Genomic DNA, 17,194 nt, shown 5'->3' on the forward strand with positions numbered 1-17,194 from the left:
GTCCATGGGGTCACGAAGAGTCAGACACGACTGAACGACTTCACTTTCACTTTTCACTTTCATACATTGGAGAAGGAAATGGCAACCCACTCCAGTGTTCTTGCCTGGAGAATCCCAGCGACAGGGGAGCCTGGTGGGCTGCCGTCTATGGGGTCATACAGAGTCGGACACGACTGACTTGATGCAGCAGCAGCAGCAGCAGCAGGGCTGACCTGAACAGAGACCCAAATGTTCACGTTATTTTGTAATCATTCTGTTCTAAAAACAAAATACAAAGACTGAAATCGGCAACTTTTAAGGTTTCATTGCCTCTGGAGATGGATATGACCAGCTTTGCTTGGTTGAGTGACTTAAGGTCTCAAGAGAGAGGCCCAAGCAGAACCCCCAGATCTTGGCAGGCTCAGGAGGGAACGCAGGTACACTGCTGGGTTCTCTCTGCTGCTTGAGTTCTCTTTGGGAGAATTACTGCCTGAGATAGGCCACTGATTACAATCTGCCAGAAGCATCCAGTGTCGGAGTCACACAGCCAGTCATGTCTGTTGTCACTAACAGGCTTCTATGGCGTGTGTTCTTCCTTTCAAGTCCTCCTTAAAACCTGGAGACATGGTCCTTGGTACAAACTTCTGCTTCCCTTCCTGGCATTCTTCTTTAAATGTACCTTAGCTAACTGAGTTGAACTACTAATCCTTGGCTTATGCATAGCTCTCTTTTAGTCATCAATTAATTATTAATAGAATGAACAGCCATGAACCCATCATCCAACTGAAGCACTGGAACAGTGTTAACAGTCTCTCTTGGCCTTGGTGCTTTTCTTCCATGGCTTGTGTCCCTGTCTCTTTATTTGTAATTATTTAAGGAAAAATCAGGTGGCTTTGTGGTAAAGAACCCACCTGCTAATGCAGGAGATGCAGGAGATGCTGGTTCAATCCCTGGGTGGGGAAGATCCCCTGGAGGAGGAAACAGCAAGCCACTCCAGTATTCTTGCCTAGAGAATCCCATGGACAGAGAAACCTGGGCCACAATCCACAGGGTCGCAAAGAGTCAGACATGATTGAGTGACTGACACACGCACACAAGGAAGAGCCATTTAAATTTTTAAATAAAATTTTTGACTAAATTTTGTTCTCTGAAATTTTCACTTCTCCAGAGCAACTTATTTCCTGACTAGAACACTTAACAAACATTATTTAAGTGAAACAGAATGAGGTAAAGTTTTGAATTTATAGAAGTAGGAACTGTATTGCTTTTCATACATTTTCTTTTTTTCAGTTATCTGACTGGATCAAGATTGGAGATCTGACCTCCCAGAACTGTCATCTTTTTGTAAACCTTCAATCAAAAGGCTTAAAAGGGGGAGGTATACCACTGACTTTACTAGGAGTCAATTCCATTTTTAATTGCATAAAGATAATGTTTTAAAAATGAAATGAAAGTACATACCACTGGGATGTGATGAGGGCATGTCAGGGTCAGAGAAGCACACATGGGTGGAGTGAGCCTCCCTTGGGGTGAGCTGTCTGTGGGTTGGGTTCTGTGGGGCTTGGTGGTGGTGGGTCGTTGTACTAGAACGATGCAGATTAATTAAGACTGAGGTTTTGTCATCAGCACAGATTTCGTTTTTGCTTATAAACATGTATTTTTTTCTGTACATATAGGAAATTACTTTCCCTCCCCTGTTCTCCCTACACTTTGTTGTCCCCTTTTTGAAGGTGACCTGGTTGGCCTGTCCTGAAAGTCTCCAGTTTAGGAGAGACGGAGGGTATGGGAACCAGGCAGCCATTGGAATGCTGCCTGTGCCACATTTCAGAACAGTGAGAACGGTGGTTGATTTGAGAATATTAAGGCTGGCATGACAGGCACTTCCATCTCTGGCTTCTTAGATGCAAAGGCTTCTCTGGTGGTTCAGCAGTAAAGAATCTGCCTGCAATTCAGGAGACACAGGTTCAGTCCCTGGGTTGGGAAGATCCCCTGGAGAAGGAAATGGCAACCCACTCCACTATTCTTGCCTGGAGAATCCCGTGGACAGAGGAGCCTGGCGGGCTGCAGTCAATAGGGTTACAAAGAGTCAGACACGACTTAGCGACAAAAACCACCTCCAAAGCACCCATAAAATAGCGCCATTTATTTCATTTGCTTTGGAAAATAGCAGCTCCCCATGCTCTTTATTTTTGAGTTAATAATCTTATGTGACATTTAGGATTTTTTTTTAGTGTTTTTTAAAACCCAAATTTGTAATTTAATTAAGAAGTTTCAGATTTGATAAAATTGAGTCTACTCTACTTTGTACTGAAGCTTGTAGTCAGGTAGGTTTTCATACCAGAGGGCTGCAGTGACGTGTGTGAAGTAAGAATTGCACAGCTTTACTGTCTCTAAGAACCAAATGGTATTCATTATTTGTAAAGGCTATTAATGATTTAATAACAATCATGTTGGAACGTGTTCTCTCTTTTAGGTCGATTTGGTCAAACGACGCCACCGCTTGTGGACTTCCTCAAGGACATCTTGAGACGGTACCCAGAAGGAGGGCAGATTCTGAAGGTAGGGCAGGGTGGCATGCATGTGCACCTCCATGCTGGTAACCATGAGATGAGAGAGATTACCAGGAAGTCCTGTTCGTGTTTGCATTTTAACGCTTTGTCTAGATTTGAATGGCTGTATCTGTTTCCCTCTGCACCTGCCGTGCATGTGCTGAACAGGACGGCTTGAGATGCAGTTGGCATGAATGTGTGAGGGTTCAGAGGCAAAGGGGCCCCTGTGTGCTGGAGTCAAGCAGTGTTGCTCTACTAATGCTTTTTTGGGGCAATTTTTATATAATTACATATTGTAATTTTGTGAATTTATGTAAAACATTGTGCAGGAGCATTGCAAACCAACCAGCTGACCAAATAAAATAATACTAAACCCACAGTCAGGGGCCATGAACCCATGCCTGCCTGACTCCTGGATTTAGAAGTTTGCTTTTTGGGTGAGTGTATTTAAAAGGATAATTGTTTTAGTTCAGTATTTGTATTTACGATATATCCTTTTAGTTTGAATACACTCATTAAATAAACTAAACAAGCAAACCTACAAAGACCAGCTCGTGATCCAGATAGTGGGTTTCCTTTACTTATGTTTAAATGCTTTTTACATATTCGAGGTGAATACAAGGTGGGCAGATTACTGTTTTATTAACTATTACTCTTTCTGGTGTATTTCTAGGAATTAATTCAGAATGCAGAAGATGCTGGGGCCACAGAAGTTAAGTTCTTGTATGATGAGACTCAGTATGGAACACAGACTCTCTGGTCAAAAGACATGGCACAATATCAGGGTAAGAGTCAGTTGTCAGTCAGGGGCATGTTTTATTCTGTGCACTAACAGGTGAATTTCATGGTTTACAGTACAGCGTTCAGTGCATGGTCGCATTACCACCTCTTCTTCAATTCTCTGCGTATTTAACTCCACTTCTTCAGAGGTTTTCTCTGCTTTTCGTGGGCAACTGTCTCTGCTAGTTGGTATTTTTACAGAACAGAAAAGAATAAAAATCTTAAAACTCAGAGTAACAAACAGTGTAAATACGTAAACCTCTTATTCTACTCAGTAAACTTGTGAGCCTTTTATATTGTTAGCAAGATAGAATGGCACGCTTTCCAAAGAGAACACTTCTTTGCATTTGGAAAGAAGTTAGAGGTGGTGTTTTTTTTTTTAATCTCAGTTTTATTTATTTATTTTACTTAACAATATTGTATTGGTTTTGCCGTACATTGACATGAATCCACCATGAGTGTACATGTGTTCCCCATCCTGAACCCCCCTCCCTCCCTCTGCATCCCATCCCTCTGGGTCATCCCAGTGCACCAGCCCCAAGTACCCTGTATCATGCCTCGAACCTAGACTGGCGATTTGTTTCACATGAGAGGCTGTGGTTTTTTGTCTTACTTTCTGCTGTGAGAGGTGCCCTTGGAGTATTTTGAAGGGAGGTGGGAAGAAATACTAGAGAGGATAGAGTAAGGAGAATGAAAGGAAAGACAGTAGGAACCATAACTAACACATGGACTCCTGAAGCCCTGCGCTGTGAAGTGCCGTGTTGAAAAGGGTATTCATCACTTGCAGAGCAGCGTTAAAGTCTACAGAATGATTGTGAATGACTGTTTGTGGTGGAAAGTCATTGAGAAAAGGGAAGATCAAGTCAGACTTCCCTGGACATACTTTTTTAGAGAGGTGTAAATCATATATTCTTTAAAAGATGTTTTATGATTTAGGAGGATAATCAACATTACTGTTAAATATTTAAATACTAAATATTTAGCATTTATGATAGCTCATATGTTTATTCTTATGATGTGGAAGTTGCATTTTTTTTTTATTCTATAAAGAGATGAGATGTAACATGTCAAGAGGTTTTCATTCTAGTCTTGACTCCTGCCACCTTCGCTGATCTCAGGCAAGCTCAGTTTTACAGTGAGAGGATGAAACCAGTAGGTTTCCTGGCCCTGAGAGTCTGTGATATAAGCATTGTTGAAAGACACTTAGTGTAGATGTGACGGACTTCTGTCTAAGTCCCGATCCTGCTTGGGGCTGCCCGTGCTCCACGTCCATGGGCGCTGGTACCCAGTGTCAGCTCTGCCCCTCGAGTTCCTCCCTGGGCCTGAGTGGAGCTTGAGCCTGGTGGCATGTCAGCCTGCTCGTCCATAGACTGGCGAGGACACGGCCACCCCCAGTTACTCTGAGGGTCCCAGGAGCTTGCGTGTGTCGCCATGCTCTCTGTCTGGCATCATTCTGCTGGTCGGAGTGTCCTGTAGAGCTGTAAATGGGAAGAGATCCTGGAGGTGTTTTGCTTCTCAGCTCTTTCATGTCTAGGAGTTTTTGCTATTTAGCTGAGTCAGTGATGTCACATTAGACAGATTTTTAAAACTTCGATGTCCAGAAGGAGCTGAACATGATTGTAATCTCTTTGAAAGTGAAAGTTGCTCAGTCATGTCTGACTCTTTTCGACCCCACGGACTACCACGCTCCTTGGTGCATGGGATTTTCCAGGCAAGTGTACTGGAGTGGGTTGCCATTTCCTTCTCCAGGGGATCTTCCTGACTGAGGGATCGAACCCAGGTCTCTTGCATTGTAGGCAGATGCTTTACCATCTGAGCCACCAGCAAAGCCCTGGTAATCTCTTTCAGTTCAGTTCAGTTCAGTTCAGTCGCTCAGTCGTGTCCGACTCTTTGTGACCCCATCAGTCGCAGCACGCCAGGCCTCCCTGTCCATCACCAACTCCCGGAGTTCACTCAGACTCACGTCCATCGAGTCAGTGATGCCATCCAGCCATCTCATCCTCTGTCGTCCCCTTCTCCTCCTGCCCCCAATCCCTCCCAGTATCCAGGTCTTTTCCAATGAGTCAACTCTTCGCATGAGGTGGCCAAAGTACTGGAGTTTCAGCTTTAGCATCATTCCTTCCAAAGAAATCCCAGGGCTGATCTCTTTCAGAATGGACTGGTTGGATCTCCTTGCAGTCCAAGGGACTCTCAAGAGTCTTCTCCAACACCACAGTTCAAAAGCATCAATTCTTTGGCCCTCAGCTTTCTTCACAGTCCAACTCTCACAAGCATCTGAATGCAGAGTTCCAAAGAATAGCAAGAAGAGATAAGAAAGCCTTCCTCAGTGATCAATGCAAAGAAATAGAGGAAAACAACAGAATGGGAAAGATTAGAGATCTCTTCAAGAAAATTAGAGATACCAAAGGAACATCTCATGCAAAGATGGGCTCAATAAAGGACAGAAATGGTATGAACCTAACAGAAGCAGAAGATATTAAGAAGAGGTGGCAAGAATACACAGAAAAACTGTACAAAAAAGATCTTCTCGACCAAGATAATCACGAAGGTGTTTTCACTCACCTAGACCCAGACATCCTGGCATGTGAAGTCAAGTAGGCCTTAGAAAGCATGACTACGAACAAAGCTAGTGGAGGTGATGGCATTCCAGTTGAGCTATTTCAAATCCTGAAAGATGATGCTGTGAAAGTGCTGCACTCAATATGCCAGCAAATTTGGAAAACTCAGCAGTGACCACAGGACTGGAAAAGGTCAGTTTTCATTCCAATCCCAAAGAAAGGCAATGCCAACGAGTGCTCAAACTACCGCACAATTGCACTCATCTCACACGCTAGTAAAGTAATGCTCAAAATTCTCCAAGCCAGGCTTCAGCAATACGTGAACCGTGAACTTCCAGATGTTCAAGCTGGTGATCTATTTAACTAACGTCTATTGAGGGCGCTCTGTGCTCATGGTGTGTGAGTGGTTTTTCTCACATTCAGACAAGAGTGGTGTCTTGGCTGGTGTCATCTTCTTGGATTACCGTTTTTTCCCCTTTACGGACGCTTAGTGTTGTAGATGAGAACTCTTGGGTTCAACTTGTTTTTGTTTCTTTTATATAATGAGAAGACAGAAGACTCAGAATGTGTCTGATGAGAGAGATCCAATGCAGAAAAATGAGAGATTTCCTCAGTTTCTCACTTTACTAAGGACTTAAAGGGTGTAGTTAATTAGGAGCTACAAGTGAAGGAAGGGCAGGGGCTCCCAGAAGCCAGGGGCTCCCAGAGCCCACCCACGCCCTTCCTGCTATGTGGGACACACCATGATCTCCACGTGGTCAACCTTCCTGTAGTAACCTCTTAGGCTTGGGTTTTTCATGTCTCTACTTTGACTATTTTACAGATATTTTACAGTCATGCCATTTTTGTAACATAGATTATAACCAGCATCCCCATATCTGTGCTTGAATTCATAGGCACGTGAAAAGCATTATTTTAACATGGTTTCTTTAGTCTTCTCAGTACATTTATAGGTAATTCCATTTACAAAAATATATAAGTAAATATGTTAGGGTCAAGTTTTACAAAGTAGTACACTGTGATTAATTTTCTTGTTTGTGCTGTGTTTTCAGTATCTAAGCACTATAATTTTTCCTCTTTGGATTTTGGGTCAACAATACTGTTTTTATTGGGAGAGCAACCAAACGGTGATACTGGATCAGTCACTGTTTTCAGTTCTTTCTGTCTTTTCATCAAATAAGCATTATTACATAGAGGGAGTTTGCATAGGAGAAGTGAGTGTCCAAGCTCCCTTCTTTCTCAGCCCCTTCCTGTGCATCTTGACCCCAGGGCCTGCTCTCTATGTGTACAACAATGCGGTGTTCACCCCGGAGGACTGGCACGGCATTCAGGAAATAGCGCGGAGCAGGAAGAAGGACGACCCTTTGAAGGTTGGAAGATTTGGAATTGGCTTCAATTCTGTCTATCATATCACAGGTGTGGTATTTGCTTTTCAGTCTTGAGATTCAAAGTTATTTTAGCCTCTGCTTTGTATATTATTGGGTAAACTTCAGAGACTATTGAATGCCAATGAAATTTCAGTGTGTCTTGTGTTTTCTCTAGTTATCTTGGTAACCATATCAAATCTTCATCGTGTGATGCAAAAGTTAATGTCATCATTTCCGGTGGAATCAATGTAGTATAGTCAATTACTTTATGTGAAGTTTGAGACTTTACATCAGCAGCTGAAAGCCTACTACATCAGCAGTTGAAAGCCTATACAAAATTGTTACTCTAAAAACTTTTGCACTGCAAATTTTTGAGTCAGGCAAACTGGTTTTCACAGATTTTCTTATACATATTTTTAAATAACAGGAAGAAGGAAATATAATATCCAATGGTACGTAACTGACACAGAAGAGAACTTTAAAATGATCTGATTTCTCACTTTCCCTATAGAAATTTTGCTCTTCTTAAACTTGAGTATTTTGATGATTACTTTGAAGTCATGTTTGGAATCTAGAAAGAATATGAGGTTTCTGATTCAGTTACACTAGGAAATACTTATAATTTTTAGGGCTGTTCTTCTGGAACCAGAGTTCTTAGTATTTACTGTGGTTTTGAGATAAAACTTTTTAATGAAATAAGCACCAGTTATGGCTTAATTTGGAACTGTTTTTGCATTTTGAACTTGCAGGAGAAGAAGGGGCTGCGCTGGCAGAGTTCTAGCTGTTGTTAGAATAACATTAATTGATCACCCAAACTGGGGTAGTCCTGAGGGTTAAGAAGTGATATTATTCTTGGCCACTGGCCCGAATTGGGACTGCCCTGAGCAAGTGGGACGCAGAAGCATCCTCACCATGGCCCATTTTTAGCAAATCTATTTTTAAAATTGCATTTACAGTGTTATAATGTATAGTATTGTGTTAAGTATATTATGTATTATATAATAAAACTGATGAAGTCATTATGTTATATAACAATTATGTGAATATTAATAGTCATGTGTTCAACTATTTGTGAGTTATTCCTCACATCTGTGACATGCAGTGGTTTTTAAATTTTATGGGGACACACTTGTGCATTGCATAAGTGTAGAGCCTGTTGTCAGGGATGTATTGTCCAGAGAGTCCCCTGGCGGCAGGTATCTGCTCTCACTGTGGGTTTGTTCCCTGTCTGAGAACCAGCACACTTATGTGGGATGGGTTCCCTGGGTGCTGACCTCTAATCCAAGGACTTTCCAAGGTCATGAGTTCTGCTCTCCAGCCACCAGTCTTCTCCCTGACATAGTTTCAGTAATGGGAGTGCAGAAGGGACTGTGGACAATGAGGGGCTGTGGACCAGCCTTGTTGACTGGACGTGGTGGTGGGCTGGTGGACGTAACATTGCCTACTAAAAATACCCCAGAGCTCAGGATTTGGTGCTTGTGGTGCCTAAGCCTGTAGTCGGTGACCCTGCGTGTCATGGGTGGACCCCATAGAGGTCTTGTGTGAAGGTTAGGTCCTCAAGTTACTGTCCATTTCAGACTCGCTCTGGGACGCATGCTTGAGATCACTTGTTCTTTCTTATTCTCTCAGAAAATCTGTGGTTGAAATTTTATTTTGCACACAGGCTACAATTCTGTTCTGTTTAGTTGGGTTCACAAGGCTCTAGGGAGAGTGTAAATATCCAAATATTCCTTATATATTTTAATTAATTTAGTAAATGCTTGAAGATACATCTTAGGTTTTCACAATAATCACTTAAACCCTCTCAATACCTGGTGCTTTTTGAATCTAAAGAGAAATCATTTTTTGCATTCAAAGAATTGTGTTTCCAAAGCAAGACTTAGTTCATTTTTAGATAACTCTATTTAGAATCCTTCTGTGGCTCATGCTTCTCCGTGTGTAACTGTGTAGTGTAATTGTGATTATCAGTGTCGGTATAGGTCAGAGTTGATGGTAACTTGAATTTTCCTTTGCAGATGTTCCTTGCATCTTTAGTGGTGACCAGATTGGCATGTTAGATCCTCATCAGACACTTTTCGGTCCACATGAATCAGGCCAGTGTTGGAATCTCAGAGATGACAGCAAAGAAATTAGCGAGCTTTCAGACCAGTTTGCGCCGTTTATTGGCCTTTTTGGAAGCACCAAGGAGACGTTTGTGAAGGGCAGCTTCCCTGGGACGTTCTTCCGTTTCCCGCTTCGGCGGCAGCCCTCCCAGCTCAGCGGGACCCTCTACAACAAGCAAAAGGTACTGGAGCTGTTTGAGTCCTTCCAAGCGGACTCGGACACGGTGCTGCTCTTCCTGAAGAATGTGCAGGACGTGTCTCTGCACGTCCGCGAGGCCGACGGCTCAGAGAAGCTGGTCTTCAGAGTGACGGCTCGCGAGCCAGCAGCGCCAGCGCCAGAGCGGCCAGGGGCGGTGGAGGCGCTGGGGGCCGCCCTCAGTGATTACTGTGAGCGGGTGCCCAGCGGCGGCGTCACGTGCGTCACGTACCCGGTGAGCATCGTCCTGGAGGACGGGGACGCCCAGGGCGCCCGGGAAACATCTTGGCTGGTGTGCAACAGCGTGGGAGGCCGGGGCCTTAGCGCGCAGCTGGACGCGCTGGCAGACGAGCTGCGCTTCGTCCCTGTCATCGGCATCGCCACGCCCCTGCCGGGTCTGGCTGAGGAGCACGGGGCGGCTGGATTCTCAGGGAAAGCCTTCTGCTTCCTCCCCTTACCGCCGGGAGAGGAGAGCCGGACTGGGCTCCCGGTCCACGTCAGTGGCTTCTTCGGCCTGACGGACAACCGCAGGAGCATCAAGTGGCGGGAGCTGGACCAGTGGAGGGACCCGGCCGCTGTGTGGAACGAGCTGCTCGTGCTGAGTGTGGTGCCCAGGGCCTACGCCGCCCTCATCCTCGACGCCGTCGCCCGCCTGCGGGCCGGCTGCAGCCCTGGGCTGCCGCTCTCGGTGGCCGGGGTCTACGGGCTGTGGCCCGACGCTGCTCAGGTCAAGCTGCCCTGGCGGCCGGCGCTGGAGCCGCTGTTCCAGGAGCTCTTCCAGCACGAGGTGCTGCCCTCCCTGGGCGGCCACTGGGTCCCCCTGGAGCAGGCATGCTTCTCGGACCTGGACGAGGGCCTGGACTACGCCCCGGCCGTGCTCCGCTTCCTGCAGCGCTCGGGGAAGGAGGTGGTCCGGGTCCCGGCCCACCTGGCTGCCGCCGCGGAGCTCATGGCCTCCAGCGCCGGGCCGCTGACGCAGGTGACACCTGCGTGGACCCGGCAGGTGCTGCGGAAGGTGGGCCTGGGCGGCGCGAGTGCGCCGGAGAGGCTGCATCTGCTGGAGTTCGTGCTCTCCGACCAGGCCTACAGCGAGCTGCTGGGGCTGGAGCTGCTGCCGCTGCAGAGCGGGGCCTTCGTCCCCTTCTCCTCGTCCGCCTGCGACCAGGACGTGATCTACATTGCCTCAGATGAGCACCCCAGGTAGGCGGGGCACACGTCGGTGTGCGTGCGGCCTTAGGGGGCTCTGCAGAGCTGCTCCGTTAGAAAGAACACACCATTACTTTCTAAGGTGGAAGGGCCTCCAGATGTTTACGCGTTAAAAAGCGGTCCAAGCCGTTGTTGTTCCTGGAAATTCTAATAACAGAACGTAGAAAAGAATGGCTACAAAGAGCTAGTAATAACTAAAGTTAGTCAAAAGGAAATTATTTTGATGAAATTAAATTCACGAAAATACTCGGTAATTATAGCTCAGGATGCCTGTTGACATTTCAGGGAATACAGTGCATGTTTCTCTAAGGTATTCTGGGCTGTCCCTGGGTTTGCATGCTGCCTCAGGGTTTAAAGCAACACCTGGATAGGACTGGATTACAAGGATTGCGTGTGATTGAGGTGTGCCTTATAATTTAGGTAAAATAGTGAGCACATATAACTGGCTTGAAATTATATCATTGAACTTATCTACTTAAAATTGCTGCATTTCTGTCACTTTTTAGGTCCCTTTTCCCAGGTCTTGAAGGAAGATTTCTTTTGGATAACTTGAAGCCTCACCTTCTAGCTGCTTTAAAGGAAGCTGCCCAAACCCGAGGTATTATAGCTATTTTAGCTTTTTAAAAATAAGTGTAATTATAAAAATGTGAACAATTTATGTGTTTCCTGTTAAGTTGAATGAGTATGGAATTGCCTATTGGTCAGCAGCCCCATGTGGTTCAACCTCATGTACTCGTGGTTTGAGATGTGTCAGTCGTGGATGCTGACGTCTGTCCGAATGCAAAGGTGGTCCTGTGTTTAGAAACCTGTGTTTAGGGTTCGGGTATGGCAGTGGTCCTCACCCCTGCACAGTGCCTCACGGGCCTGCATGCTTCCCCATTTCTTTCCCCTTTTTTGCCCCCGGCCTCCTCCCTGGTGGGCCACGTGGCGGTGAGAGCGCTGCTGTGGGTTAGGTGGACACGCAAGGGGAGACGGGGTCCGCCTGCTCTGCCCCTACATCACCTGCCTCCAGGGTTCCACATGGTTGTGTTGGGGCGGCTTTGGGGACCTACACGTTGAGAAGAGACCTGTGCATCAGGGTTGGGAGGACTCCTGGGGGCCGAGGCAGGAAAGGGTGTCCTCTATCGGGAGTACTTTTTAGGAAAAGACAGAATAATTGGGGGAAAAATCACCATGGTTCTGTTTAACCTTATCTTTCAACTTCTGTGAGCACCTTTGTAAGACTGTTGCCTGAATTTTTTTTGTTTGTTTGTTTATATTCTTTCAGCCACTCTTTTTTTTTTTTTTGTATTGAAGGATATTGAACTTTTTTAAAGTTAGATACCGGCCTGAAAAATTCTGGGTTTGTTCTAGGTAAGGTTGTAAAGCGTGCTCTTTGTGACCTGTCTTTTGTACTGTGTGCTGGTTTGTTTTCAAAGGTAATGGCTAAAGGAAAACTTGCTAATGGTCATGCACCTTCATTCCTGTAAATGGAAGCAAAAGGAGTTGGGGTTTGGGGTGCTGATTCAGGATGGAGCGCAGGGAGGCTGTGGGCAATGCGGTGTGAGCCGGAGGGCGTCCGGACGCTGCTGTTGCCTGTGTCAGGAGCTTTAGAGGAGCCTTGTGAGGAGTCTTAATGTGGATTCTTTCCTATGACTCTGCCGTTCTCTGCTCCAAAGTTTTCCAAGTTCTTACTTCCCAAGTTCTCTATTATCTTCTTATGTAAAACATTATAGTGCAATACGATGTACACACAGAAAAGTATACTTATCTTATACATCAGATCAGATCAGATCAGTCACTCAGTCGTGACTGACTCTTTGCGACCCCATGAATCGCAGCACGCCAGGCCTCCCTGTCCATCACCAACTCCCGGAGTTCACTCAGACTCACGTCCATCGAGTCAGTGATGCCATCCAGCCATCTCATCCTCTGTCGTCCCCTTTTCCACTTGCCCCCAATCCCTCCCAGCATCAGAGTCTTTTCCAATGAGTCAACTCTTCGCATGAGGTAGCCAAAGTACTGGAGTTTCAGCTTTAGCATCATTCCTTCCAAAGAAATCCCAGGGCTGATCTCTTTCAGAATGGACTGGTTGGATCTCCTTGCAGTCCAAGGGACTCTCAAGAGTCTTCTCCAACACCACAGTTCAAAAGCATCAGTTCTTCGGCCCTCAGCTTTCTTCACAGTCCAACTCTCACATCCATAAATGACCACAGGAAAAACCATAGCCTTGACTAGACGAAACTTTGTTGGCAAAGTAATGTCTCTGCTTTTGATTATGGTATCTAGGTTGGTCATAACTTTCCTTCCAAGGAGTAAGCGTCTTTTAATTTCGTGGCTGCAGTCACCATCTGCAGTGATTTTGGAGCCCAGAAAAATAAAGTCTGACACTGTTTCCACTGTTTCCCCATCTATTTCCCCTGAAGTGATGGGACTGGATGCCATGATCTTCGTTTTCTGAATGTTGAGCTTTAAGCCAACTTTTTCACTCTCCTCTTTCACTTTCATCAAGAGGCTTTTTAGTTCCTCTTCACTGTCTGCCATAAGGGTGGTATCATCTGCATATCTGAGGTTATTGATATTTCTCCCGGCAATCTTGATTCCAGCTTGTGTTTCTTCCAGTCCAGCGTTTCTCATGATGTACTCTGTATATAAGTTAAATAAACAGGGTGGCAATATACAGCCTTGACGTATAGGTCTAGTGGAATTTTATAAGCTGAACACACCCAGATCAGAACCAGAAGACTGGCTGCCTCTCTGAGATAGTCCTGGCCACCCAAGGGCAACTGTGACCCTGACTCTCGACAGCACAGATGGACTCAGGGCTTCCTGTGCTTCCTGTGGAGGGAATCCATGTGCACACAGTCTGCTGCGGTCACTGGCCCTGAATTTGGGATCCAGCTTGGTGTCTGCAGTTGCAGACCGTTCTTTCTCACAGCAGTGCTATTTCATTGTGTGGTTTCACTTTGTTTTGAAGAGAGAATTTTTGTTCATGTGCATTAGTTTCTGAGGTAGATAGGGAGTTGAAAATCAGTTGAAAATTATTCAGAATCAAATCAGACTCAAAGGGTAGAAGACCAGCAGGATAATGTTGGTCTTACTTCGAATTTTCAAGTACTCTGTGGCACAGGGCGTGGCCACAACCTCTTCTCTAGCCTTGCATGAATGGGGACCTATCGTAATATTTTTGGGATGAGTTACATTTATCTACTGTTAACTCAGTAATTTGACGTCTTTGTAAAGCTGAGTCTTCCCACTCTGTGTGTGTTCTCGTTTTCTCATCTACTATGAGTTCTGATTTGTTATTTTGGAATCATCTGCAGACTCTGTGTTTTATCTCTGGTTCCTGGTTTTACACTAGAAGGGATGTCTTTGCTGTTATTGTCACCCGTGATGTGCAGCTAGTTATCTCAGGAGTTGTCTTCACTGTCACTTATCTGGATTTAAGTATTAGTATTAGCCTGCCACCCTTGTGATTATTTAATCATCCTGGTCTCTAGCCTTTCTGGTTTCTTTATCTGGCCACTTGGTGAAGGGACTGCCTCCTGGGCATCCTCCCTGTTGTTTTGTACCATTAGTTCTAGACAGAAATGTATTTTTGATGTCACTTTATCCCCAAGAACAGATTTACTGCTTGGGGAGCATTATGGTGTAGGGCCAGTGGGGACTCAGTAATGACCCCTTTGCTTTCCTTTCCTGGGACCCCAGTTGGTGAAGGAAGACCCAGAGAGGAACCAGTTGGTAGACCTTACTGGTCAGCCCTACGTCACTGCGGTGACCCTGGTCTTGGGGGTGTGGCTTAGGGCATGCTGTGGGCCTGTACTGTGACCTCTAGGGTGAGATGGACGAGCTTACCAGGCTGGTCACAGGCAGCATTGGGGACCTCGACTTCCTTCCTGGCCCGCCCTGCACTGCGGAGCTGCGGGAGCTACCCCGGGCGTCCCCCTGGGCAGGGGCAGGCGTTTCTTCCTACACTGAGCAGTCAATGAGCCAGTCTTCTTTCTGGTGTGTGGGGCAGGAGTATGAGAAGAGAGGCCAAGAGGGCTGCATCTCTGGGGCTCCCTTCCTATGGTGGGAACGTCACAGACGTGAAACGTCAGTGGATCTTTTCGGCTGCAAAAACCGATTATGTGATCCTTTTGCTGACACAAAGCACCATGGGCTTCTCTTTCCTAAATGTAAGTAAAATCTGATTGGCCACATTTGGAAGTACAGCTGCACACAGTTGCATGGGAAGTGTTTTCTTTGGCAGTGGGAGTAGCCCCAACAAAATACCTCATCATGTGGAAGTTTTATCTTCCACTTGTTTCACTGTAAAATCCTCAGCTAAGTACTGTGGTACTGACTGTACTCTCACTATTTAACTCTGTTGCCTCTCATTTGCAGTTGTACACTTCAGTTCAGTCAGCCAGTTAAGTAGCTCAGTCGTGTCTGATTCTTTGTGACTTCATGGACTGTAGCACGCCAGGCTTCCCTGTCCACCACCAACTCCAAGAGCCTACTCAAACTCATGTTCACTGAGTCGGTGATGCTATCCAGCCATCTCATCCTCTGTCATCCCCTTCTCCTCCTGCCTTCAATCTTTCCCAGCATCAGGGTCTTTTCAAATGAGTCAGTTCTTCGCATCAGGTCGCCAAAGTATTGAAGTTTCAGCTTCAGCATGAGTCCTTCCAATGAATATTCAGGACTGATTTCCTTTAGGATGGACTGGTTGGATCTCCTTGCTGTCCAAGGGACTCTCAAGAGTCTTCTCCAACACCACAGTTCAAAAGCATCAGTTCTTTGGTGCTCAGCTTTCTTTATAGTCCAACATCTATACATGACTACTGGAAAAACCACAGCTTTAACTAGACAGACCTTTGTTGGCAAAGTAATGTCTCTCCTTTTTAATATGCTGTCAACTTTGGTCATAACTTTTCCTCGAAGGAGAAAGCATCTTTTAATTTCATGGCTGCAATCACCATCTGCAGTGATTTTGGAACCCAAAAAATAAAGTCTCTCACTGTTTCCATTGTTTCCCCATCTATTTGCCATGAAGTGATGGGACCAGATGCCATGATCTTAGTTTTCTGAATGTTGAGTTTTAAGCCAACTTATTCACTCTCCTCTTTCACTTTCATCAAGAAGCTCTTTAGTTCTTCTTCATTTTCTGCCTTAAGGGTGATGTCATCTGTATATCTGAGGTTATTGATGTTCATCCCAGCAATCTTGATTCCAGCTTGTGCTTCATCCAGCCTGGCATTTCTCATGATGTACTTTGCATATAAGTTAAATAAGCAGGGTGACAATATATAGCCTTGATGTACTCCTTTCCCTATTTGGAACCAGTCTGTTGTTCCATGTCCAGTGCTAACTGTTGCTTCCTGACCTGGTTACAGATTTCTCAGGAGGCAGGTCAGGTGGTCTGGTATTCCCATCTCTTTAAGAATTTTCCACAGTTTGTTGTCATCCACAGAGTCTTCTCCATTTGGGGGAAACAAAGCCAACCTTGACTTTGGTTTTCTTTCTGTGTAGTCCAGCATCCGGGGGAGTGGCATGTGCTTGTCGTCTACACTTGCTCACCATCTGCTGTCTCTGCAGACGCACTTTTCATTCAGTGCAATAAAATTGCCTGACTGAGATCACCAGTTAATGACTTTTTAAAAATTATTAAATCCAGTGAAATTGTTTTGTTCTTCTTACCTGGTCCCCCTGAGGCTTTGCTCCTACTGGTCACTCATCTTTAATTCCCCGGTTCTCTCGTTGTCCTGATACTTCTTTGGCTGCTTTTAAGAATTATTTGTGAATTTCTGTTCCTTAGTTGACCCCTTAATGGGGGTCAGTTCAGAAACTCCTTATGGTCTTTGGGCCTCCTTGTTCACCCAGGTCCCTTGATCACACACGTGTAGTAGTCTGTATGTCTTCTGTTGGTCCCCAGTTTCAGGACTCGCAGTGCAGTGCAGGGTGGTGGGTATGGGCCCAGGCTCTGTCAATGCACAGATCTGGGCTCAGACTTGATTCCTCCATTGTGTGACCTTCAACAAATTACCTGATCTCTGTGAACCTCTTTCCTCATCAGTGACATCCTTCCAGAAAAGTGTATCTGGGGCGCTTGAGATTCAACTACATGAAACGAAAGATTGCTTTCTTTCTTACAAGTGTAATGAAATGAGAATAAGGGTTGAGTGGAGCATGGCAGGCAGTCCCAGCCTGCCAGCTGAATTTTATCCAGTTTGCATGATGCCATCAGGCAGGCTATTGACAACCTCTCCAGTGATATTTTAGTTTGGGCAGGCTTTCTCTGAAGATAAGCTGGTGTGCATAGAGCGTGTAGTTTAACATGACACCTGGCTAATGAGAAACACTGTTGTCATTCTGTCCATGGAGCTCCTCAGGGAGCTCAAAGTCCACGTTTTCCCTGCTCGAGTCCTCATCTTGTGTCCATATATCTGTCTCGCCTCTTGTGTGATCTTTCCTTGTGAGCACAGCACCATCACCA

General features: G+C 45.5%; 1 protein-coding gene across 7 annotated transcripts in view; it reads left to right on the forward strand.

Annotated features, from left to right (window-relative positions):
• The window catches only part of SACS (sacsin molecular chaperone), an 81,385-nt gene that overhangs the window by 46,094 nt on the left and 18,097 nt on the right, over positions 1–17,194 (forward strand). For 6 of the 7 annotated variants that reach the window (XM_086329728.1, XM_086329726.1, XM_086329730.1 and 3 more), the window contains 6 exons: positions 1,270–1,357; positions 2,453–2,538; positions 3,202–3,313; positions 7,136–7,282; positions 9,249–10,731; positions 11,244–11,335. In XM_086329728.1, coding sequence (XP_086185854.1) covers positions 1,270–1,357; positions 2,453–2,538; positions 3,202–3,313; positions 7,136–7,282; positions 9,249–10,731; positions 11,244–11,335 — 2,008 coding nt within the window. The remainder of the gene's footprint in view (positions 1–1,269; positions 1,358–2,452; positions 2,539–3,201; positions 3,314–7,135; positions 7,283–9,248; positions 10,732–11,243; positions 11,336–17,194) is intronic. The other variant, XM_086329731.1, reaches the window with a different exon arrangement.

Source organism: Bos grunniens, chromosome 12, assembly GCF_055505025.1.
Source record: "Bos grunniens cultivar Pamir isolate PY7600 chromosome 12, Bosgru_T2T1.0, whole genome shotgun sequence".
Taxonomy (NCBI): domain Eukaryota; kingdom Metazoa; phylum Chordata; class Mammalia; order Artiodactyla; family Bovidae; genus Bos; species Bos grunniens.